We start from the raw sequence: 26,037 nt of genomic DNA on the forward strand, positions 1-26,037 counted from the left end.
AGGGGATCCTAGCAGGACAGGCTCTGTGAGGGGCAGCAGCCTGCTCCCTATAGCCCTTAAGAAACTTGTGGATTCCATGATGTCTCAGAACCTTCGAAGTATGCAGTGTACTGTGCTCTAATGAGGCACCTGGTTACACAGATGGGTGTGTGAAGTCCATGCCAGCAGCCTTGACAGAGCCCTGGGTGGGTGGTGTGCCCCAACCCTCACCAGCACTAAAGGGGCTAAAATTTTTTTACTTGGGAATTACAACGCGTCCAAGGGCTGTAGTTTCAAGAGGAGAAGTTTTCATTTGCATGCCTACATACCAATAACCCCACAAACAGAGAACACACCACTGAGCCTTCTAAAGTGGCTGCTCATGATATTCCCCCACAATGTATCCTCCCGCAGACGTTCCAGCCAATTTCTTAGGCTGAGTTCTGACTTTCCCCTGCAGACCAACTTGAGCTCTCTGTGTGTCTAGCACCAACTCTTCCTGAACAGCTGCACATTCACTCCTTCACCATCACACAAGGACCTGACACAACGCTGACAGATCAATCTGGGATCCAGTGTTTCCTAGTCTTCTAAAATGGCATAAGGAGAGGAAGCAGCCTGCTCCACTTTGGTCGAAAAGGTCTCCTTTTTTCCCAAGATACCCCTGAGTCTTCAACATCTGGAGCATATAATGGTCAGTCAATAGTCCTGATTCCTGAGGTGGATGTCTACAGCTCATGACAGCAGCCTTGACTGAGCCCTGGGTGAATGGTTCACCCTTCCCCTCACCAGCTGTGAGAGGGCTGGATTCTTCTCTCTTCAGCCTTTCAATGTGTTCAGGGCTGCATTTGCCAGAGGAGAAGTGATCAATTGCATGCCTACATCCCAATGGTCCAACAAACAGAGAACACACTCCAAGACTTCTGGAGTGACTGGTCATGACGTTTCCCCACAGTATATCTTCCTGCAGACATTCCAGCCTATTTCTTAGGCTGAGTTCTGTCTTTGCCTGCCCACCAGCTCGAACTCTCACTGTATGTCTGGTACATACCCTTCCTGATAAGCTGGCCACCACTCCTTCACCATCACAAAAGGACGTCACCTCAAGTCTAACCTTTCAGTGGGGAATCCAGTGTCTCTTGGTCTTCTGATATGGCATAAAGAGGGGAGGCAGCCTGCTCTACCTTGGCCAAAACGATCTTCTTTTTTGCATGACACCCCTGAGACTCTGATGTGTGGGGCATATCATGGTCAATCAAGGGTCCTGGTTCCTGAGATGCGTGTCTACAGCCGCCTTGAGTGAGTCCTGGGTGAATGGTGCACCCTGCCCCTCACCAGCAGTGAGAGGGCTGGGTTCTTAAACTCTTTGGCCTTTCAATGTTTCCAGGGGCTGTATTTCAATAGTAGAAGTTATCATTTGCATAACTACATCCCCACGGACCTGCAAACATAAAACATAATTAGAGTCTTCATAGAGGTTGCTAGTGATATTACACCCTGAGGACACCACCCTGCACACATTCCAGCAGATTTTCTAGGCTGAGGTATGTCTTTGCCCCACCACACTGGCTTGAGCTCTCACTGTGTGTCTGCAACATACTCTTTCTGATAAGCTGAGCACACACACCTTCATTATTACAAAAGGACCTCACCCCAACTTCCATCTTTCAACCTGGAATCTCATGTCTCTTGGACTTCTGATAAGGCATAAGGAGGGAAAGCAGCCTTCACCACCTTGACCAAAAAGGTCTTCTTTTTTTCAACAGTGCTTCCCAAGAATCTAACATCTGTGGCATATTGTAGATGGTCAAAAGTCCTGGTTCTTGAAATGGGTGTCTGCAGCCCATGACAGCAGCCTTGAGTGAGCCCTGGGGAGATGGTGCACCCTGCCCTTCACCAGCTGTGAGAGGGCTGGGTTCTTCACTCTTTGGCCTTTCAATCAGTGCAGGGGCTGCAGTTGGGGGAGGAGAAGTTATCAATTGCATACCTACATCCCAATGATCCAACAAACAGAGAACACACCTGAGCCCCCTAGAGTGACTGATCATGATATTTCCCAACAGTGTATTCTCCTGCAGACTTTCCAGCCTATTTCTGCCTTTGCTCCTACCACTGGCTCAAATTCTTGCTAGGTGTCTGGACCTACTGGTCCCAATAAGCTGGCTTCTGCTCCTTCCCCATCACAAAAGGACCTTGCCCCAATTCTTACCTTTCAACCTGGAATCCAGCGTCTCCTGCTCTTGTGTTATGGCATAAGAAAGGAAAGCAGACTTTACTACCTTGGCCAAAAATATCTTTTTTTGATGAAGCCCCTGAGACTTTAATGTCTGGGGCACATTGTGGTCAGTTGAGGGTCCTGGTTCCTTAGATAGATTTCCATAGCCTATGACAGCAGCCTTGAATGAGCCCTGGGCGGATGGTGTACCTTGCCCTTCACCGGTAGTGAGCAGGCTGGGTTCTTCACTCTTTGGCCTCTCAATGTTGCCAGGGACTGTATTTCGAGAGGAGAAGTTATCAGTTGCAGACCTACAACTCTATGGCCCCACAAACAGAAAACACATTTGGTGCCTTCGCAGAAGTTGCTGGTGATATTACACCCTGAGGACACCACTCGGCACACATCCCAGCAAATTTCTTAGGCTGATCTGTCTTTGCCCCACCACACTGGCTCGAGCACTCACTGTGTGTGTGGCACAGACCCTTCCTGACAAGCTGCCCACCCACTCCTTTACCGTTACACGATGAACTGGACCCAACTGTCACTTTCGACCCGGAATCCTGTGTCCCAGTCCTCTGATATGGCATAAGAAAGGGAAGTAGCCTTCTCCACTTTGGCTGAAAAGGTCTTCTTTTTTGCACCAAGTCCCCTAGACTACGATGTGTGTGACATGTCGTGGTCGGTTGAGAGTCCTGGTTCCTGAGTTGGATGTCCACAGCACGTGAGAGCAACCTTGAGTGAGCCCTGGGTGGATGGTTCCTCCTGCCGCTCACTAGTGATGAGGTACTGGGTTCTTCAGTCTCCTGCCTTTCAATCTGCTGAGGGGTTGCAGTTGCGAGAGGACAAGTTATCACTCGTATGCCTACATCCCAATGGCCTGCCAAAAGAGAACACACCTGAAGGCCTCTTAGTGGCTGCTAATGATATGAATCCGCAGGACACCACACCTCAGGTATACAGCATTTCTTGACTAAGGTCTGTCTTCCCTCCTGTTTACTGGCTCGAGCTCTCACTGTGTGTCTGTCACGGCCTCTTCCTGATAAGCTGGTCACCCATTCCTTCATCATTGCACAAGGACCTTGCCCGAACTCTAATCTTTATACCCGGACCCCTGTGTCTGTTGCTCTTCTTTTAAGGCATCAGGAGAGGAAACAGACTGTTCCATCTTAGCAGAAAAGGTTTTCTTTCTTGCATGATGCCCTTGAGATTTCTACTTCTGGTGCCTATAGTGGTTGTTGAAGGAACTGTTTCCTGAGGTGGATGTCTACAGCTCATGACAGCAGCCTTGACTGAGCCCTGGGTGAATGGTTCACCCTTCCCCTCACCAGCTGTGAGAGGGCTGGATTCTTCTCTCTTCAGCCTTTCAATGTGTTCAGGGCTGCATTTGCCAGAGGAGAAGTGATCAATTGCATGCCTACATCCCAATGGTCCAACAAACAGAGAACACACTCCAAGACTTCTGGAGTGACTGGTCATGATGTTTCCCCACAGTATATCTTCCCGCAGACATTCCAGCCTATTTCTTAGGCTGAGTTCTGTCTTTGCCTGCCCACCAGCTCGAACTCTCACTGTATGTCTGGTACATACCCTTCCTGATAAGCTGTCCACCACTCCTTCACCATCACAAAAGGACATCACCTCAAGTCTAACCTTTCAGTGGGGAATCCAGTGTCTCTTGGTCTTCTGATATGGCATGAAGAGGGGAGGCAGCCTGCTCTACCTTGGCCAAAACGATCTTCTTTTTTGCATGACACCCCTGAGACTCTGATGTGTGGGGCATATCATGGTCAATCAAGGGTCCTGGTTCCTGAGATGAGTGTCCCCAGCCCATGACAGCAGCCTTGAGTGAGCTCTGGATGGATGGTACACCCTGCCCCTCACCAGCGCTGAGGAGACTGGGTTCTTCAACTCTTTGGCCTTTCAATGTTACCAGGGGCTGTATTTCAATAGAAGAAGTTATCACTTGCATACCCACATCCCCATGGCCCCACAAAGTGAAAACTCAGTCAAGACTTCATAGAGGCTGCTAGTGATATTACACCCTGAGGACACCACCCCCAACACACGCCAACAGATTTCTTAGGCTGAGTTCTGTCATTGCCTATGCCCATCGTCTTGAGCTCTCGCTGCGTGTCTGGCAGGTGCTCTTCCCAGTAAGTTGCCCACCCACTTTTTCACTATCACACAAGGTGTGACCTACCCCAACTCTCACCTTTTGAACCAGAATCCTGTGTCTTTTGGTCTTTTGATATGGCATAAAGAGGGGAAGCAGCTTGCACCTCCTTGGCCAAAAAGGTCTTTTTTACATGACACCCTTGAGACTTAGACCTGTGCAGAATATCGTGGTTGGTCAAGGGTCCCAATTCCTCTGATGAGTGTCCGCAACTCATGACAGCAGTCTTCAGTGAGCCCTGGGGAGTTGGTTCATTCAGCCACTTGCCAGCGGTAATGGTGCTGGATTCTTTACTCCTCGACCTTTGAAGGTGTTCAGGGGCTGCAGCTGCAAGAGGACAGGTTATCATTTTCATGACTATATCCCAATGGCCCAGAAAAAAGGGAACACTCCCCAAGACTTCCTAGTGTTGGTGGTTAATGATATTCCTCCCCAGCACAACAGGCTGCAGGTATACAACAGAATCCTTGGCTAAGGTCTGCCTTTGCCCCGTCCACTGGTTCTAGCTCTTGCTGTGTATCTGGTACCTACTCTTCCCAACACGGTGGCCACCCACACCTTCACCATCATAGAAGGACTTTGCCCCAACTCTCACCTTTTGATCCAGACTTCTGTGTCTTTTGCTTTTCTCTTAGGGAATCAAGAACAGAAGCAGCCTCCTCCATCTTGGCAGAAACGTCCTCATTTTTGCACAGCACCTCCATGATTTTGACGTCTGGGGCATATCATGGTCGATCAAGGATCCTGGTTCCTGAGATGAGTGTCCCCAGCCCATGACAGCAGCCTTGAGTGAGCTCTGGATGGATGGTACACCCTGACCTTCACCAGCACTGAGGAGACTGGGTTCTTCACTCTTTGGCCTTTCAATCTTGCCCCGGGGGTATATTTCGAGAGGAGAAGTTATCACTTGCATACCCACATCCCTATGGTCTCACAAAGTGAAAACATGATCAGAGCCTTTGTAGAGGCTGCTAGTGATATTACACCCTGCACATATTCTAGCAGATTTCTTAGGCTGAGGTCTGTCTGTGCCCCAGCCCATCAGCTCACACTCTGGCTGTGTGTCCGGCACCTATACTTCCTGTTTGTTAAGCTGGCCACCCACTCCACCATTCCACAAAGAACTCTCCCCAACTCTAACCTTTTGAACTGGACTCCTATCTCTCTTTCTCTTCTGTTATGACATCAAGAGGGGAAAGCAACCTGCTCCATTTTGGCCAAAGAGTTCTTATTTTTTGCCTGATGCTCCTAAGACTTCAACTCTAGGGCTCATTGTGGTTGGTCAAAGGTCCTGGATCCCCACTTGGTTGTCCGTAGCCCATGACTACAGCCTTGAGTGAGCCCAGGGTGGGTGGTGCCCCCTGCCCCTCACCAGTGGTGAGAGGGCTGGGTTCTTCACTCTTCAGCCTTTCAATGTGTCCAGGGGCTGCAGTTGCTAGAGGAGAAGTTGTCACTTGAATGCCTATATCACAGTGGCCACAGAAATATGGACAGATTCAGATCCTTGCAGAGATGCCATTTAGAAGCTCCACCTCAGCTGTCCTTTAAGTGGAAGAAGGTCTAGTAGTTAGTTGTTCTAGGCATTCTTTGGTTTTTGGTCCTGTATGTTAGTGTTCATTTTTTCTCTGACCTGTTCTCCTTACCATGACTCACTGGCTATACTCCTGTGCACCCGTACCTCCCCGACTTTTACACTCTTTGACTCGGTCTCTTTGGATTCAAGGTCATCAGGCCCCCCCTTTTTTCCCTGTAGGCTAATTGTTCCATTGTGACTGTAACCTTCCTTCTGTGGAGCCTGGGAAGTCTCAGGCAACATGTTCTTTTTTGTCTATGAAAAGGCCCTGGTTCCCCCGAGTCCTGGGTAGTGACAGGGATTTCAGGGTTACCTTGGGTGTCCTTGGTTTGGAGTTCTTTGTTCTCGATGGAGGAGCTGGGCCCTGCCTCCTTTTCCATTGCCTGGTTCTGTAGGTCTGTGGTTGAAATCTGTAATGACAGTGACTGGTAGCCAGCTGGGAGGCCTGTAGTCCTACCCTGCCTTAGTCGCTGCTGATTCTTCCCACTGCACTTTCAGCTTCAGCTCAGGCCCAGCCCTGTGTTTGCACACACCTCCACCAGGAAAGTTAGATTCACCTCCAGGGCTCGGTATAAACCTCGTACAGAGGACCCCATTCAAACTCCACATCCACCCCACTAGGCTTGACCTGGTGTGTGGGCATGCGAGGCCCACCAGTGTTCTCATCATCTCCTGCTTGGGGCAGGCCTACCCACGTGAACCCCCTTAAACACACACTCACACAAGTAGGTGTCTTAGGGCTCCTCAGGTGTGATCTGAGTGGTGGCCTGGTCCAAACAAAACCACCCTGGTCCTCCCTCAGTTACCTTCCTATTGCACTGTGAAAGGGGCCACATGTGTCTGGCAGCATCCATTTTTCTCCTCCCTGCCTCCTCTTGTGAAGCCGTGGCCTCAGGACGTCCCCATTTAGCAGCAGAACATCCTTGCTGTTGAAACATCCCTAACCAAATGAACAGGGTAGGGGAAGCTTTAAAACGTGGCTGCCCGGTTACCAGGGTCACAAATTCTGGGGAGCACTGTTGTGAGGTCACTACCCAGGTCCCTTACACAGAGCATCTCCTCAGACAAGAGCAGTGACTTCACTTCCTAATGACCAGTGACCTTACTGCACCGAGCAGGAACATCCTAATACTGCCCCTACCCAGCTCACTTGGCTAGAGACCTTTGCGCCACAGGCTGTCTTCTTCTTGTCTGCCCGCCTCCCAGGCCGCTGGAGGCACAGCAGCTGGTTGCAGGACACCCCGGCCCTGTCTCCACCAGTGCAAGGGGCTTCATCTCTTCTTTTTTCTCTTTCTATCGTTCCTTTTTCCAGGGTGTCATTCATTTTATGTGATGAATGAAATGTACTGTTTGTATTATAAATTGTGCCATTCCTGAGAATGATGTGCCTTCACGATGCTGTGCCAGTGTCACCGCTGTCTAGTTGCAGGGTGTTCCGTCTCCCCAGAAGGAAACCCTGCATCAGAAGTACTCACTCCCTGCTCCTCCTGCCCCTGGCAAGCCCCGATCTGCCTCCTGCCTCTGCACCTTTACCGTTTCTGGACATTTCTTATAAATGGAATCTTCTATTAGGTGCCTTTTTGTGTCTGCCCACATTTGTGTGTTTGTTTATATCTGAAATAGCATGTTTGTTATTTGAAAAGGAAATCCCAGAGAGATTAGAGAGCAAATGTAAAAACAAAAATAAAGATCTTTTGGTAATGTGTGCATGGCGTCCAGGTAGAGACCTCTTTGCTAATTTTGTCTGCGAGGCCAGAAGCCAGTCAGGCAATGGCTGGCTCTTCCTATGCCCCAAACAAAACCAGAAAAATGCAGAATTCTGGAAACACAAACCACAGGCTGGAAAACATTCGTCACACCCCAAGGCCAGAGAAAGTTCTAACATCCCTGTCATGCGGCAAACTCTTGAAAGTCTATGTTTTCCAAACAGAAAAAAGGACAAGTGTGTGCACTTCCAACAAGTGGCAGTGCTCACAACAGTACATGCCAGAGGCTCCTGACCTCCCCAGTGGGGATCCACACACTGTCAACACTTGGGAAAGAGCACTGTGCCCATCTGACTGGCAGGGTCCTGTTCTGACAGCAACCAGCCCTGGGCACAGAGGGAGGAAGCAGAGGCCCCTGCAGACCCCTGCAGAGAAAAAGGGAAAGGCGCCTCCTCTGGGAGGACGGTGTGCAGGACCTGTGCGCGTCTCACAGGTGCTCACCTCCACCGGGCAGGGCTCACCCTAGGGGGCTACCCCACAGAAGTTCCTGCACAATATTCCACAGAGGTGCTTTCCCGACTACCCATCAGAATACTGAAGAAACAGCTGGGAACTGGTAAAAACACTAATATCCATGGAGAGGCATAGGACCCACCAACCCAGGTCCACATACATGAGGGAGGCTGAGCAGCTGTTAAAGTGGGTGCCAACAGATAAGGACCTCAGGGGTCCTCTCTCCTGAGACGCATGGTGTGAATGTCCACGCCCAGGATCCCACCTGGTTGGCCACACACATGTGACTTCAACAAGCAGACAAGTGTATGTGAAAATCACAGGCTGCTGTATATAGAGAATCCTAAAGATTGTATAAAAAACTCTATAACTGATCACTGAATTCAGGAAGGTAGCAGGATAAAGAACAGACACACCAAAATCAGTTGCATTTACATACACCAGAAATGAACCAGCAGAAGGGGAAGCTAAGAAATCAATAGCGTTTGCAGTTGCATCAAAATAAATAAAATACCTAGGACTAAATGTCAGTAAGGATATAAAAAACCATACTCAGAAAATTATGAAGCTCTGAAGAAAGAAATGGAAGGACATACAAATACATGGAAGTACCTACCATGTTCATGAATAAGAATTAACACCATGAAAATATCCATAGTACCCAAAGCAATCTGTAGGTACAATGCAATGCCTGTTAAGACACCTACGATGTATTTCACAGAACTAGAACTAGTATTTCAAAAATGTATAAGGAACCACAAAAAGCTCTGAATAGCAACAGTGACTTTGAGGAAGAACAAAGGTGGAGAAGTCATGGCATGTAATATCGAACTATACTATAAGGCCATAGAAATACAAACAACATGGAACCAACATCACAACAGCTGCAGCTGTCCATGGGACAAAATAGAGCGCCCTGAAGGAAGCCCACAGCATTATGGTCAGTTAATATTAGACAGAGGAAGCAAACACATACACTGGGCTAATGACAGTTTATTCAATAAATGGTTGGGGAAATTGGACAGATGTGTGTATAAAAATGAAACTAGAATACCTTCTTACATGACACACAAGAATAAATTCAAAATGGATCAAAGACTTAACTGTTAAACCTAAAACCATAAAAACCCTAGAAGACAACATAGGCAGTGGTAAGCTCTCTGGCATATTGCTCACAGCAATATTTTTTCTGGTATGCTTCCCTAGGCAAGGGAAACAAAAGAATTCAAATTTTAAAAATATATTGTAGATGTCTATATATGTCTTAACTTACTTGATGAGATTTATTTTTCTGTGCTTCTTTGAAAATACATTAAAATTATTTCTCTTAATTGTAGGCACACAGTTCAAAGTGTGAACCTATATGTGATTTAAAAGATGTATTTGAATTAAATATCCTTTTATTACTTTATATATTGAACCTATATAATAGTCATTCTACTGAAGGAGAATATATTCTAAAAAATGAGTGAAATGCAAATGGGAAATAACTAACTACAAAAGACTGATTCTGGTTTCTTTTCCTTGTGTCCTTAATACACTACACTATCTTTGACAACAAAAATGTCCTGCTTGTGATAGAAAGGGTCAGAAGTGGAAAAAACATAAGCAGGGAATGAATAATGCGTATTTTCACAGCAGTGATCAAATTAATTATGCTTGTTTCCAGTGGGTACCATTTTCTCCACTGAGTAGTACCCTAGGATGTTGGATGTTAATTGCCCCACAAATGTGGTTTTTCTCTTCACAATTAGTATTAAGCAAGTTAATTTTTTGGAAACACTTCAGCTATTCTTTTTCCCCCCACATTTCTTTATTGTTGTTCAAGTACAGTTGTCTTCATTTTCTCCCCAACAGTCCTCCCCACCCCAGCCATCCCCACTTCCCACCCTTGTACCTGCCCTGCCTTTGTTTTTCCCATGTGTGTTTTCATACATGTTCCTAAAATGCCTTCCCCCTTTTCCCCCTAATATCTTCTCCCACCTCCCCTTTGGTTATTGTTAATTTGCTCTTAATTTCAATGTCTCTGGTTATATTTTGCTTGCCTATTTGTTTTGTTGATTAGGTTTCACTTATAGGTGAGATTATATGTATTTGTCTTTCACTGCCTGGCTTGTTTTGCTTAGCAGACTCCAATTCCATCCATGCTGTTGTAAATGGTAGGAGCTGCTTCTTTCCTTCTGCTGCATAGTATTCTGTTGTGTAAATGTACCATAGTTTTTTGATCCATTCATTTACTGATGGGCACCTAGGTTGCTTTCAACTCATGGCTAAGTCCTACAGGAGAACATAAGCAGGAAAATCTTGGATATTCCATGTAGCAGTATTTTCACTGATATGTTTCCTAGAGCAAGGGACATAAAGGAAAGAATAAACAAGTGTGATCCTATCAAAATAAAAAGCTTCTGCACAGCTTAAGATTACAGTATTAAAATGAAAAGAGAACCAACCATATGGGAAAACATATTTTCCAGTGGTACCTCAGACAAGGGTTTGATCTCCAAAATATATGAACAACTCACATGACTCCACTCAGGAAGATGAACAACTCAATTAAAAATGGGTAAAAATCTTGAACAGACACTTCTCCAAGGAAGACATACAGAGGGCCCAGACACATATGAAAAGATGCTCAGCATCACTAGCCATCAGAGAGATGCAAATTAAAACCACAATGAGACACAACTTCACATGGGTCAAAATGTCCATCATAAACAAATCAACAAACAACAAGATTTGGATGTAGAGAAAAGGGAACCCTAGTGCACTGTTGGTGGGAATGCAGAGTGGCGCAGCCACTGTGGAAAACAGTATGGAATTTCCTCAGAAAACTAAAAATGGACCTGCCTTTTGACCCAGAAGTTCCACTGCTGGGATTATACACTAAGAATCCCAAAATACCAATCCAAAAGAACCTACGCACCCTAATATTCACAGCAGCACTAAGCAAGTCCTTGGAGCTCTGTGACTTCATCATTTAGCACCTGAAAAGGAAAGGAATAATGAAAATATAAATCAGACATGCTAGTTGCATCTTTTAAAAGTAGTGCTTTTAATACATATATATAACTGCTAATGTCTTTGGAATGGATAGGTTAATGTTGTTAGAATCCTTTATTTCTAACTTTAATTCTAAAATGCTAAAGATTCAGCTACCATAATAAAGTTTTTAAAAAAGATTTTAAAATTGTTATTCTATTACTGTTGTCCCAATTTTTCTTCCTTTGCCCTCTTCCGCTCATCCCAACCCCAACTCCCACTCCCACAGCCAACTCCCACACCATTGTCCATGTCCGTGGGTCATTCACACGTGCTCTTTAACTAGTTTCTTCCCCTGCTTTCGGCCATTATCCCCTCTCCTCTCCCCTCTGGTCACTGCCAGTCGGTTCCACGTTTCCATGCCTGTGGTTCTATTTTGTTCATTAGTTTATTAGATTTCTCTTACAGGTGAAATTATATGGTATTTGTCTTTCACCTACTGACTTATTTCACTTAGCATAATATTCTCCAGTTCCATCCATGCTGTTGCAGAAGACAGGAGTTCCTTCTTTCTTTTTCCTGTGTGTAAATGTACCATAATTTTTTGTTCCACTCATCTACTGATGGGAACTTTGGCTGTCTCTAGCACTTGGCTATGAACATAGGGGTATTACACTGGGGAAACAAACAAACTGACCAGAAACCTCACCTTTTCAATCACTTTGTACATGCCCAAACTGAAACTTCTAAGAACAATCTGTGTTGTATCTAGTGTGATGACAGAATCTGGAAGCATCAATATCTACATCGCTAGAGATGGATGAATGATCATTGCATATTGGTTTCCCCAGGAAATTACAGGCTCTCCTTTCTCCTGTGGGTGAAGGTGAATCTGGAAGAAGATTGAGCTCTGACACATTTTTTAATCTGTGGTTTGGAGGCTTGAGTTGGCCTTAGCAGTATACCCTATACATCTTTATTAGAGGGTCCAATGAACACATTTAAGTTTACTTATATATAGGCATATGGAGAAAAAGCAAAAATGGGATTTATGTAACCAATTCAAGAGACAAGCAAGAAAAATTGCAGAGTCTGAGAGTAGCCAGCTGTGTTTTCTTTTCCCTGGGTAAACAGATGGGCTGGAAGGTAATAGGAAGGCCGTGATGGGAAGTCTGCCCTTGAGCAGGCTGACTGACTGGGAAAACAATTCCAGTGACTTATGGACAGTCCAAGACACATGGAGAGTTCATCTGTGGAAAATATGCTTGCATGCTGTCTCTGAGTAAAGTTGGCCAGTGTTCTGTTGGCACCTTCACCTCGGTGAAGCTAGAATTACACTGTTTCCTACCTCAGAATTCCTCTTAATTTTCAGAGTTTGGTAAGGGTATTGTGAAAGTGGTATCATCTGAGTTGAAACCTGATGGATGATAGAATTTTAAACACCAAATAAACAGTATAAGAGCATATTCTGTCTTTGAGCAAAAATAGAAATAATGAGATTATGAATCATGGAGAGTGTTAAAAATTCTGAGGGGGGTATAACAAGAATGAATAGGGAAAGACAGGTTGACATTTTTAGAAAGCATTACACAGGAGCTTAAGCAGTTTGATCATTACCCTCTACAATATGAGAGCCACTGTTAAGTTTTTGAAGAGGGAAAGATCATGTGACTTGTAAGATGCTTGGCTGCCAGGAGAGGATGAATAAGAGAAGTGAGAAGCAGAGGAGGGGGAGGCCATGATGGCCCACAGACAGTACTTTAACTTCTTTCCTAAAAGCTGTTACAGGCAAAGTTATGAAAAAAGGCAGGCTAAATTTAACACTTCTCCTCTTTATTTCAGCTCCACAATATTCATCCTTTAATTGTTAATGTTGCCCTTCAGTTATTGCAGTCCTTGTTTGACAAATGATACCAATGTTCCACGTATCTAGACCTTTCTTTTTAATTTATTTTCAGAGAGAAGGGAAAGAAGGGAGAAAAATACGGATAGGTCACTTCTCGAACACCCCCTACTGGGGACCTGGCCCACAACCCAGGCATGTGCCCTGACTGGGAATCCAACCAGCAACCTTTCAGTTAATAGACCAGTGCTAAATCCTCTGAACGCCACCAGCCAAAGATAAACCTTTTCTGAGTCCTCATTTGTATATCAAAGTTGTCTGTACAGGATTTCTCCTATACTCCCCTGTTGCACTAAGAATTAGCTTCTCCTTATGATGTTAACACTAATTAGTATAGGTGGTAATGCTGAGTACTACCCTTTTCCCTCTCCCAAATGATTTATACATTCAAACTCAGTAAATACCAAAGTAGATAAATAGAAATCCAATTCAAAGGGGAAAAAAGTTCACTGAAAATCAAATAAGTGTTAAGTAACATTAGCAATCGAATGCCTACAGTGCACCATTAAATTCTCCAAACTGTGCTCTCTTTTATCAGCATTGGAGGCTGAATTGTAGGGAAGCAATGTACTTTGCAGGGAGCTGACTGTCTGAGCTGGTTTTATATTCAACTTCCTTGGACTTCAAACACCAAAGAGAAAAACATTTTGCTCTTACTTTGAAATTTAATTTTTATTCTTTCTAAATCAAATGAATACGGAGCACCTTCCCACCACACACTTTTACAAAAACTACTTTTTAGATGATTTTGTAAAATTTACATTTCTCCAAATACTCTGCATACGCGGCTGTTCTTGATTTTTATTTTCAGTTTGCAGCATCATCTATTAACTTGCCATTATAAAAGATGAATATTTAGCCATTTTTAATTACCATGATTCCTACCTTTGCTACTGTGGAAAATGGAAAAAATTCTTTTCCTCCTCCGGTTCTTCTGGCTGGCCCAAATAATCAAATCAATGGGAACCAGACTGCCAAGAGAAAAGTTAAATTTAACTTGTTGTGCATGGGAACCCCACATACATGCGAGAGTTGGAGACCTTGCATACATGAGAGGTTCAGAGAAAGAAAGGAGGCTTGAGCTACGTGAGACCTCCTGAGCCAGGGTTGAGATTAGCTGTCTCGCAGGCTTCCAAAGGTCATTGCAGGATGGTAAGAAGAGCAGATACTCAGTCAATAGTAGTTTGCCCTGATGTACCGATAGGTCAAAAAAGTTCCGTCTGATATTCTTTTATGGATAAGGTCTAGTTCAAATTCCTCCATGTAGTCAAAGCAGAGGGCAAGGGGAGGAATTTCTCTTGAGTCTAAGCTTTTTGTTTTTTTTAATTGAATTTACTGAACTAACATTGGTTTGCAAAACCATACGGGTTTCAAATGTACAACTCAGTAAAGCATCACCTGCACTCTGCATCATGTGCCATCGTCCCAAGCAGTCTCTTTCCATCCCCATGCTCCCTATTCGCTTTGCCCTCCTCCGTCTAGCCCACACCTGCCTTTCCCTCTGGCTATCGCCACACTGTTGTCTGTGTCTATGTGTTATGTACATATGTTATTCGGTTAATCCCTTCACTTCTTTCATCCATTCCCCCACCCCCTCCCCTGACAGCTCTCAGTTTGCTCCTTGTACCCATGCCTCTGTTTCTATTTTGTTTGTCAGTTTATTTTGTTCCTCAGATTCCACATATAAGTGAGAACATATGGTATTTGTCTTCCTCTGACAGGCTTATTTCACTTAGCATAATAATCTTCAGCTCCATCCATGCTGCTGCAAAAGATAAGATTTCCTTCTTTTTTATGCCCACGTAGTATTCCACTGGGTAAATGTACCACAGCTTTTTTATCCCTTCTTTTACTGATGGGCACTTGGGCTGTTTACAAACCTTGGCTATTGCAATTAACACTGCAATGAACATAGGGGTGCATATATCCTTTCTGATTTGTGTTTTGGGATTCTTAGGATATATTCCCCAAAGTGGGGTTACTGGGTCAAAAGGCAGTTTCATTTTTAATTTCTTGAGTAAACTCCATACTTTGCCCTAATGGCTGCACCAGCCTGCATCCCCACCAACAATGGATGAGGGTTCCATTCATAAAGTTTATAAATTAAAACATTAAGAACTATCAAACACTTAAACTATATTGGAGATTACCCTTATCAGGTATTAAATCCTGTTTTCTACGTCCCATTTCTTTTATTTTCTTAGTTTACTTTCTTATTTTTCAGGTGTTTTCTGAAAACAGATGCAAAAGAAATGAACTTTTGGACAGTTTCCATGTCTAAGGAATGTCTTGTGCTATTCTCATACTTTAAATGATACTTTGGCTTGTCACAAAATTCTAAGAAGAAAAATTTTTTCCTTAGGATTTTTAAGGCATAACTAGCTGTTACAAATAAAATCTGACCTCCCCTCCCCATTTTCTGAATTCTCTGTCTGTAAGACTCCTAGAATTTAAATGTTCATTCTAATTTACATCGTTTGCCCCCTTTCCATCCGTTTGTCTGACTATTTTGCTTCCTAGGAAATGCCCTCACCTTTATTCTAATATTTCTACTGACTTTTTCCCAAAGACTACAGAGAATCTATCACTACTGAGTGGTATTGACACACAAAAGAAAAGAAATGACACGTGAAATATGACTGCATTATATGTAGTCTGGCTTCAGGGGGCTAGCACGCGCTCTCTCTCTCTCTCCTAGAAACAATGAACACAACAATCAAAGACTAATTAAGAGTGGTTTGCTCTGGCTGGTGTGCTTCAGTGTATTGAACACTGGCCCCAAAACAAAAAGGTCACCAGTTTGATTCCTGGTCAGGGCACATGCCTGGGTTGTGGACCAGGTCCCCAGCTGGGGGCATGCAAGAGGCAAGCAATTGATGTATCTCTCGCACATGGACCGATGTTTTTCTCCCTGTCTCCCTTCCCCTCTCTCTAAAAAAATAAATGAATATTTTTTAAAAAAGAGAAGAGTGAGCTTGAGCAATAGCGGTAGTTTTAAAACATGCTCACAAGTTCTCTAATATTCCTCCCATCTGTGGGTTGGGGCCAAGATCCATTCACCTATGGAAGGGCGTCTTGATTGCTTTTCAGTTCGGGCACATACATGAATGTGCTCGAAACATCTGTGTGCAGGTTTTTATGTGGACAGGAGTGTCCAGGCTCTTTGGGTAAATATGAAAGAGGATGATTGCCTGTAAGAGTCTGTTTAGTTTTCTAAGAAACCGCAAAAGTGCCTTCCAGACTGGCTCTAACATTTTCCATTTCTATCAGCGATGAATGAGAGTTCCTGAAATGCGACCTTTTTACTGTTGTTTTTTTTTAATTTGGTTATAAAAGGAATTTTGAAATATTTTATCTGACTGAATGTGGTAATTTATAAAGTCTTCTGTATAATATTTTAAATGTTATATTGAAAATAATGATAGCAAACTTTAGAAGTTGACAGATTGGGTATTTTGAAGAGACCTGAGGCAGAAAGATTAACTGAAATTTAATCTCCAAATGCTTTTTCATGTATAAATTGCCACTGCGCTTAGGTGTTTTTTAAAAAAATAAAAGTTAAAACCAGCATTTTGACCAGCTATGATTTATTTCCAGTAGATTTGATCAGAAAACAACATTCTTAAAATACCAATCTCTCTTGTGATTACTTTTCTCAACTGATTGTAAACTAACCCTTTGAAAGATTTTGCTATATTTGGGTCAAAGCTAAAATAAGCCAAATTTTTTAAATTGCAAATAAGGACTAAAAAATATAAACATATAATGTGATAAAGTAACTGTTGGATTTCCACATATAAAAAGAATTGAAAGGTGCCATCAAGAGGTATGGCTATGAAATTCATTTTTCTTGTTTCAGTCATGCAACTTACTTTCTTTTATTCTGTGGCTTTATTTTTAAAATCAGAGACCCTGGTAACTTGGTACAGGGTAGGTGCTAGGGGCTGCTCTTTGTCTCACAGTTTTCAGAACTCCCTAAACTTATTCTGGGCAAAGCAGCCCTTATTCACGCCCCTTTAGTCTTTCACAATTTCTGCTACTCTTCCCCAGTAGGTCCCTGGAATCACTGCCATTAACAGCGGTTGGACAGGCCTTAGATCCTTTGGTCGTTGGTGAGGTAAGGGGACTGACAGAGGGCAGCAACGTCCACTTCCCTTTCCAGGGGTGCTTTCTATTCACACTGGGGACACAACTAGTAGTGCTATTCTTCAGGTTCATTTTTGCATAAGAAAAAAGAATGTGTGAGGAAAACTACTGAATTAATCACTTAAACCTCTTGATATTTTCTTTTCCATAAGACAGGCCTGGCTTCTGAGTAATAGGAGAAAGTGCATCATTTCTAGATTTGAGCATGCTCAAAGCCCTTAGTGGTCATGCAGACACCCATTCTCTGGATCTTGATTACATCTGATGCCCTTCACCTAACAGTCTCTTCCAATTCCTGAGTCACGTTTTGTTTCTGTTCCTGTTCTAGGAGCAAATTGCAGCACGGACCCAAACAAAACGGTGACGCCAACGAGGTGAAGGAGGTGTCAGGGTCAAATGAATCCAGCCTAGTTTCCAAAGTGCCAGGCGGTTGCAATTGAAGGAGCAAAGGGCAAAATGCAAGCACCGGTCATTTCTGCACTGGCCTAAGAAACCCCTGGACCTTCCATCCCTCTGTCCCCAGATTCCAGATTCCCAAGCAGCTGGAAAAACCTCGATTTTCTCCACGTAAGTTTGTTTTTGGGCCAAACCAAGAAAAAGCAAGGGAGAGGGAAGAAGGCATCTTTAGAACATATGTTTTGTTTTAAAACCATCTTTAACGTTCCATTTTCATAAAATAAGAAGTAAAAACTGTTTCCGTTTGCAATAAACTCTATTGGGCAGAAAGGTTAGATTGGAAGAGAGCACACAATGCTGCTGCCCCCGGGGTCCCCCAGGGTCCGGAACGCTGGGGGCGGGGCGAAGGGTGGGGCGTAGTGACGTCACCACAACGCCGCACCGCCTTGTTGTTTTTGTGTTCCCAGCTCTCGGGAAAAGCCACCGGAAATTCTTGACCTGGACACCCCCAACCTGCAGACTGTAGGACCCGAGATCCCTTCCGAAAGCTCTGCCAGGCTGCGTGGCCTCGGGAGCGTCTGTCTCCGTAGCGATTCTGATACCCGGCGAAATTCGGTGGAGGGAGAGACGCAGTCATCCGCGAGGAAGGCAGGCCCCGTCCGGGGATCTTAGGAACCCTGCGGTCCATCATGAAGTTCCAGTATAAGGAGGACCATCCCTTTGAGTATCGGAAAAAAGAAGGAGAAAAGATTCGGAAGAAATATCCGGACAGGGTCCCTGTGAGTTTCAGGGGAGCGGGAAGGGGGAGGGCAAAGGGGAATATGGGAAGGCGGGGGAGTCGTGATGGCTGCCTTAAGGCACAGAAGAACGCTGGTCCCTCAAATTGCTTACCCCAGGACGTCTTTCACTGCGAGGAGGACCGGTGCAATGGGGTTCTGACTGCGGACCTTTTAAAACGCACATGCTCCGGGCCCGTACCCATCTTTGGAGCTGACGGCATCCTTAGAGCGAAGCCTGCGTTTGAATGACTCAGCAGTATTCAGAAGCTGTGTAGGCTGGGAGGTGCTTAAAATATGGCTCTTGTGTACATTTGCTCCCTTTAAGACCCAGGAAAATTATTTTGGGAATAATCTGTGGTTTGCCCCCATAGATTTACGCTTTAGCTGATTCTCCCGTTATCAAGTTGACTTTGGTCCTCATTGGACCAAAACATTGGGTTTGGGAGGCTAAGATTCGGAATCCAGTTTTTATTTATTTATTTATTTACTTACTTACTTATTTATATGTTAAGTTCTGTGAAGATTGGAGGGGAGGGTGGGGAGTTGCCACGAGGCAGGCCTGGTCCAGAAAACAAGGTCACGTTCTCTGCGCAACAGCCAGATTGCTTCATTCTAGGCTCCCAGGGCGAGTGTGGGGCAGCCAGCTCCGCTACTTAATTCTGATCAGATTGTATTTGGACACAATCAGGAAGGCCTGAGTCGTGTTTCTCTCGGGATTTTTGGACCCTGGTTAATGTAATAAAACTCGTACAGTCATTGAGGAGGACCTGAGAGGGTACCTTTCTGCATCCGGGCGTTTTTCCCGGCACCCCTCCCCCGCCACTTGCCTGGTTTTCCTCTCACGTAGGCTGCAGGGCAGGATCGGAAGGCAGGAGACTTTTGTGTTAGAGGAAGCAATCAAGCTTTGGATTTGGGAACTGAAAGAGCATCTTCAGGCAGGGACATTAAAATAAACGCTTGCTTACAGATAAAGGGATTGCGATATTATTATGGTGTGCTTTCTTTACCAGGAGGTACTCTTGGGCCTCCTCCCCAATCCTTATCTAATTGTCCTGGTCTCATGGCTACCAGAGCAATCTGGGCCTTAGGCCAGCAGCAGAAACCCCGAGCAGCCCTTTTCCTCTAAGAGGAGACTTGAGGACCATTTATTCTCTGGAAATTGTGCACAAAAAGGATCCTTCGTTAGTTACTCTGCTCGTTTCTCAACATTGGACGACTGCTTTAAAAGTTTCTCTCAATTCTGGTGGTATTCTATTTCCTGATAATAACATATAAGCGTGACAGTGACCTTTTATTGGTGCGTTACCATGTACCTGAGCATGTTCTGAGTGCTGTGTAGTCGCTCAGTCTGTAGTCAACTTCGCACCATTATAGTCCCCACTCCACAGATGAAAACTGAAGCACAGAGAAATGATGTTACTTCCCAAAGGTTTCACATGGTTGGTCTTTGGAGACCTTGGATTGCAGTCCTGCTGTTGGGTCCTTCATGCTGTATTTCTCCGTTTCTGGTACAATTCTTTTAGAATTAAGTGTATACTGTGTAGCTCACACTGTGAGGTACTGGAAATAGAGAAATAAACTGTTGCTTCTATGGAGAGTTCACAGAGTAGTATGAGACTCTGTTGTAGCAGCTCTAGTATAAGTTGCAAACTCTGACGTGTACCTCTACCTTAATCTAGTTAAAATTCCTGTTTACTTAAAATCAAGCCCATCACATTTCCCTTTGCATTCACCCAGAATATTTCAGGCAATTCTCCCTATTCTCTTCCTGCTAGGTTCAGGGTTAAATGTTTTACGAAACTGTATAATGTGTAAACTCTTAACCATCACTCAGAATTTGCCCCTCCAGTTAAGTGTTAACTGGTGTTAAACCTCCCAACCGCTCCTTAGGTACTCGGCCTGTGACTTTCTTTCTAGTTGTGACCAGAAAGAGGAGCTCTGCTCTCTGAATTCTGAGATTTGATTCCAGTTTGGGGCAGGACACTTAATCTCACTGATGTGTTCTGTTTACAGAAAAGGTTGGAGTAAATGATTGCCAGCACCCCTTCCAGCTGGACCTACCGACCTTGGCGGCGTGAAAGCAGTCCCGCACTCTGACTGCTCACGCAGCTCAAGGTTGGTCCCAGCAGTATCCCCAGAGCTGCCACACCTGGATAGGTGTGCTCATGCTTTGAGAGAGGAGGGTTTCATATTCATATCTTCTTCAAACTACAGTGTATTGAAAACCTGCAACATTGCAGGAAACTCTTAGGCACAGGTTATCTATGTTTTAAAATTCGGGAATAGCCCCAAGGAGTATTAGCCACATTTCATTTCACAGATGAGAAAAACAGAACCACACAGGCAAAGCCTCTGGCCCAGGGCCCACTGTGAGTTGGGATTCTTTGAATCAGATACTTTTGGTAAACAGTGGTTGACCCCTCCCCTTCCTCCTTCAAATCATTCCCACCCAGTCTTGCCCCTCCCTGGATTTCTCCTTTGCTGTTGTTTTTATTGCCTTTTTTATGTTTCCTTCTTGTGATTCCTTCACGTACTGACCAGAGCTGGAAATTCCAGGTTTCAATGTTCCTGCCGGACACAGTACTACATGTCCTGTTTAGTTTTGAATTTATTACCATGTTGCCTCCTGACCCTCATTGTTGGACCTCCACCAGTCTATCCTGATGCTCTTTCTACTTTTTCTTTTTAATTTCCGATTCACATGTCACTACTCCAGTTTTTATTTTTAATTGTGTTATCTTGCTCTTCTGGACTAAATAGTGTAGTATTTTTTTCTTCTGGTCTATATAGTGTAGTATTCTTTTTCTCTGTATACATAAAGTAAACCTTTATCTCTTTTAGTTGGTCCACTTACATTTAAAAGCTTCAGACCCCTCCCTGTAAGCCGGTTCTTATGTTTAGATACTTTTATATAATTTACAGAGCATGTCACATAAAATTCTATGGATTATTCAAATTCACTGTATCAGTACCATAACTTTCTAAAGGAGGCGGTGGAAAGTTATCATTTACTCACTGGAATGCTGAAGCTCAGAGCGGTTGAGTGACCTGTTGAAGATCACACAGTTACTAGGGAAACTTGTCCAGTATTTATAGCTGCTACTTTAACTTTCCATACGTCCCATTCCCTCTCTAGGATGATGATATTTTATAAATGAAAAATTTAAGGCTCATGGGTTTATGGTAGATTTTTAAATATTTAAATTTTAAATATGTAATATAATACATATAGTTTATAAATCTGTAAGTACTAAATATATTTTTGTGATATAACTTAAACTATATTTAAATATTTTAAATGATAAATGTCTTCTATTTTATACATTTACATGCATAAAAAATCTTTAATTTTTACATTGCTTCATTACACAAATATATGATCTTTCTAAACCTTTAAGTATTATAGAAATATTTATAGATGTTGAAAATCCCTTGAAATTCTAACATACTCTTGATAAATAGGTTATTGTACTGATGTTATATTGCAGAATATCACACTATAAGAACTATTTTACTACTTTTTTATTTAAAGCACCTTAACATTTTTTGTGGTCATTCTAAAAAAATTTGACAAAATACCAAGTTTAAACCATGTTGTCTATAGCTTTAATAAATGACATTTGCAAGAAAGGAAACTGACAGGTGCTCTGGACCATCTGTGAATGCCCAGACAGTCTTAATGCTCTAATCAAATATCAGAAAGCATGCACCCTATAGTATACTTCACAGGTAACTTATAAATACTTAAAATCAAGGTTCTTTTTCCTTTTCATCATATGCCCTCTCCATCCTCTGGTTATCGTAGTAATAAAACTACAACCTTCCTAAGAAAGCCCATTTCCCCCATACACTTGTAAGGGATAAGGGAGCATAAGAAATGGAACAGTGTATTGGCACTAGTCACACTTACTTCAAATTGGGTGATTGTAGGGTGCGGAAGGGAAAAGACTAGGTTAGATTCTGTAGTTTTCACTCCCTACTCTCTGCCCCCTCCCAGGTGATCGTGGAGAAGGCTCCTAAGGCCAGGGTGCCTGATCTGGACAAGAGGAAGTACCTAGTGCCCTCTGACCTCACTGGTAATGCTCTTCTTTCCCTCGACCCTTCCTCCCACGGCAGAGCGTCCGCAGTCCTCCTTGCAAGCATGAAGTTGTGAGACTGAGGAAGTGGGGTTGAAGAGAGGGAGTTGAGAATTGGGTGGTTCAAAAACGGTGGCATAATTCTTCCCCACCACCAGTTCCCTTACGTGTTCCCATCACAGTGCCTCGTTTGACTTAGACACAGGGAAGTGCAAAACGTTGAAAGAGAAGATCAGATGTCCGTTAGTTAAACCACTTAAAATCGGCTTTGTCACTGTGATGTCAGTTTATTCCAAGAGAAAATCCAGACTAGTTTCTTGCAGGGGATCACATTAGATTCTCAAGTGAATAACTTTTTTTCCTCCAGCTATGTTTTCTTTGTTTTGGGGTTTTTTGTTTGTTTGTATTTTGTTAGCATTTTATAGATACTGTTTGAAATTGCTGAGGAGATACTCATTTTTCACTTTGATCCTTAGTGGAATCACTGCCTCCATGAGCAACCAGAAAGTTTTCTAGATGTATTTGCTCCAGAGTTCCTGGATTGAAATGTCAACCTTCTAGAACTTTTCAGTCTTCTCAGTAAAAGGGAAAACCATGAACTCTACTCATTGTCCCAACATTGAGTGATAGCACTAAGATTGATTACTGGAGGCCAGAAGACCTCTTCCAGTGGCTAGTTTGTCTTAAGATGGAAGCATGTTTTGGATCAGATTAGACAGGGATGGGTTCAGTCTGGGTGCGCATGGTATTCCCTCAGAGCGGTCCTCTGCCTTGAATGGCTATGCTAACGTTAGGTCTGAAATTGAGTAAAGCATGGGAAGTGCCTGTTTTCTGAGGAATGAGCTCCTCAGTGGCATGCTGGGAAACACAAGACTTGTCTGGGTTTCACTTTATTTCTGCAGCTGTAGGACAGTACTGGGTTCTGTCCAGATAGTATGTAAAGGTGGTACTTTAAAGGGATGAGGTATAGGAGCATTTTTTTCTGGGTCTTACCCTTTTCCTAATCCCTTGTGTTCTGCCCTCTTGGCGTTTCTAAAACCTGCCTTCATCCAGTTGGCCAGTTCTACTTCTTAATCCGGAAGAGGATCCACCTGAGACCTGAGGACGCCTTATTCTTCTTTGTCAACAACACCATCCCTCCCACCAGTGCTACCATGGGCCAGCTGTATGAGGTAATGGTCCTGGTCACAACAGTGCCGACAGGTCGGGTGTTCTTCAGCTCTTGTTCCAGTGCCCTTTGATAACAGGCCCAGGAAGTGGAGCAGGAGGTGTCGTGTGTCAGGACCCACTTACCCGCGGCAGTGTGGAGCTCTGGGAGGTTAGGTTCCGCTTGTCCTTCGGGAATGGAGCAGCCGCTAGATTCAGTCCCTTTGAATTATTTTTTCAATCTTGCCTTGGTTTTAACCAAGGTTAACATGAGGTTATCTTTATTGAAAGCAGGAAATGGCTTCTGATTGTGAAAATTCCAAACAAACCGAAATTTGTAATTAAGGCAAAATCTTTAAATTGTCGTAAAAGATAAACTCAGCCGGGAAGAATGTGTTATGTGATTTTGTTTGGCTTAATTGGTAAATTGTCAGAATCTGTTATGAGAAAAGTACAGTAAAGGAGTTGAGCATGCCGTGTCACCGGAGTGTAACTGTGTTACTCCTTCAAGGATTTCACACAGGATGCTGCTGCCTTCTGTGCTCCAGTAGTGAGTGCAATAAACTCCTAATGCTGCTAATCTAACTTTTATTCCATAGCACGTATACCCTATTAGTATATATTTCAATATGTGCGTTTCGTTGTATCTGTGTCCCCCTTGCTCGAGTGAGCTTTTAAAGGTAAGGGCTACACCCCAGTCTTGTTTATATCCCTGATGTCTGTGTGTATGATAGTCTCCATGAAGGTTTTTTGTGGACTCAGGGTTGAATTCCACCAACTCTGAACATTAATTGTTCTTCCTTTTAATGGGATCTATGATACACCTTCCATAGTTGCTTTACAAGGTTATGTGAGGATCACAGTCCTGGAGATAAAGAATGTGATTCTGTTTCTAACCTGTCCTTTGATCTCTTCCCTTAGGACAACCACGAGGAAGATTACTTTCTGTATGTGGCCTACAGTGACGAGAGTGTCTATGGGAAGTGAGTGGTGGAAGTCCAGCAGATGGGAGCACCTGGCCCCGGGGGTCGGGGGAGGGGGCGTGCGTGGGACTTGGGGAAGACAAAGGGGGGCTCCCACTGTGGAGGAGACAGAAGGTGAAGACATCTGGAAACACTGCACCGCACACACCGTCACCATATTTTCACCTGCTCAATTGATATTTTTTGCTGCTTCCTCAGCCCAGGGAGAAAGCACGTCAGCACAGAGCTGTTGGGCGAGCTTTGCTTGAGGAATGGAGATGATGTAATCTCACAGCATTGCTGTGAATTTTTATGTAGTTTTTTTTTTTTTTTAATAGAAGAGAGGAAGTGAGCAAGTTGGGGCCAGAGATGATTGTGGACCAGCGTCAGCTTCCTGCTCTTCCCTTCTCTTTGGGCAGAGATTCTCTTTTTGACATTTGCACAAGTTAGATAGAGGAAGAGGATGGGGATGTTTTAGGACTACTGGTAGTGGGCCATTCCTGGGGACCAAAAGAGACACATTGTAATGAAAACATTGTGTCCCGTCTCTCCTGTCGTCACACCTCTTCGCCACTCCTCCTCCTCCTCTCTACACGCCCCCATCCCAGTCATAATCTCACACACACACATCACAGTACCGCCCCAAGGTGGTGATAGACATCCGACAGAAATTTAGATAGAACTCTTACTTTAGGAAATTAGGGGCCAGGCGTGAAGGATATGTGATTGTGAAGATAGTTTTGATAGCATTTAACTGGAACTGATGAAGTATTGAACATCTCTGCCTCACCTGCTGTCTCTCTGGTACCCCTTATTCCATACCTGCCGTGGAGTTTAATGAGCCTCAGCCATTTCCAGTTACAGACTCAAAGGACGTCCTCCCTCCCTGCTGTGCCGTCTCATACGCTCAGAGATGCTATGTGATGGCCAGCTGCTCCCCTCTGGGTTTTCGTTTACTGCAGCTGCTAGTTAGAAAAGTTTGAGGGGATGACTTTTAGTAAAGTGTGGGATTCTGTTGATTCTGATTATGTTCACTGTAGGGGTTATGGGTGGGGGTGGGGAGCAGGAATTGCACTCGGACGTAACATTTCAGTTCATCTCTGCTAATGAAACGGGTCCTTCCAGTGGGGGGGGAATCTGTGTTGATTCTGTCAGCTGCAGGCTCTTGTGTAATGAAGTTTTTACTGTCAGGCCAAGGAAATAAAGTAATTGCATACCTTAAAAACCCACCACGAGTTCAGGACTGTTGCCTTGATTTAGTGTGTGTTAGAATGGATGACAGATGGAGCCTCTGAGCAGAAAGTTTCGAGTGACTGTTAGAATGTTTGCCCGTATGTGGTCAGACGTATACGTGTCTACTGACCAGACGTTAGGTCCACAGGGGAATGTGGACATGGGGCAGTGTGTCTGGTGCATTGGTGATGTGTGTGTGATTCCCCCCCAAAGGTCACTGCTCTGTGTGGTTTTCAGAGGGGCAGGGGGTAGACC

The 26,037-nt window shown here is 44.1% G+C and overlaps 1 protein-coding gene across 1 annotated transcript; it reads left to right on the plus strand.

The window, feature by feature from the left end:
* The first annotated feature begins 17,647 nt into the window (after positions 1-17,647).
* Positions 17,648-25,776, plus strand: GABARAPL1 (GABA type A receptor associated protein like 1). The gene is made up of 5 exons (XM_037167815.2): positions 17,648-17,757; positions 18,054-18,365; positions 22,363-22,441; positions 23,495-23,613; positions 24,509-25,776. The coding sequence occupies exons 2-5, from the start codon at positions 18,276-18,278 to the stop codon at positions 24,572-24,574; spliced, it is 354 nt and encodes a 117-aa protein (XP_037023710.1). The 5' UTR covers positions 17,648-17,757; positions 18,054-18,275; the 3' UTR covers positions 24,575-25,776.
* The last annotated feature ends 261 nt before the right edge of the window (positions 25,777-26,037 follow it).

The sequence above is a fragment of the Artibeus jamaicensis genome, unplaced genomic scaffold (assembly GCF_021234435.1).
Source record: "Artibeus jamaicensis isolate MK-2021 breed Jamaican fruit bat unplaced genomic scaffold, CSHL_Jam_final contig_233, whole genome shotgun sequence".
In the NCBI taxonomy this organism is placed as follows: domain Eukaryota; kingdom Metazoa; phylum Chordata; class Mammalia; order Chiroptera; family Phyllostomidae; genus Artibeus; species Artibeus jamaicensis.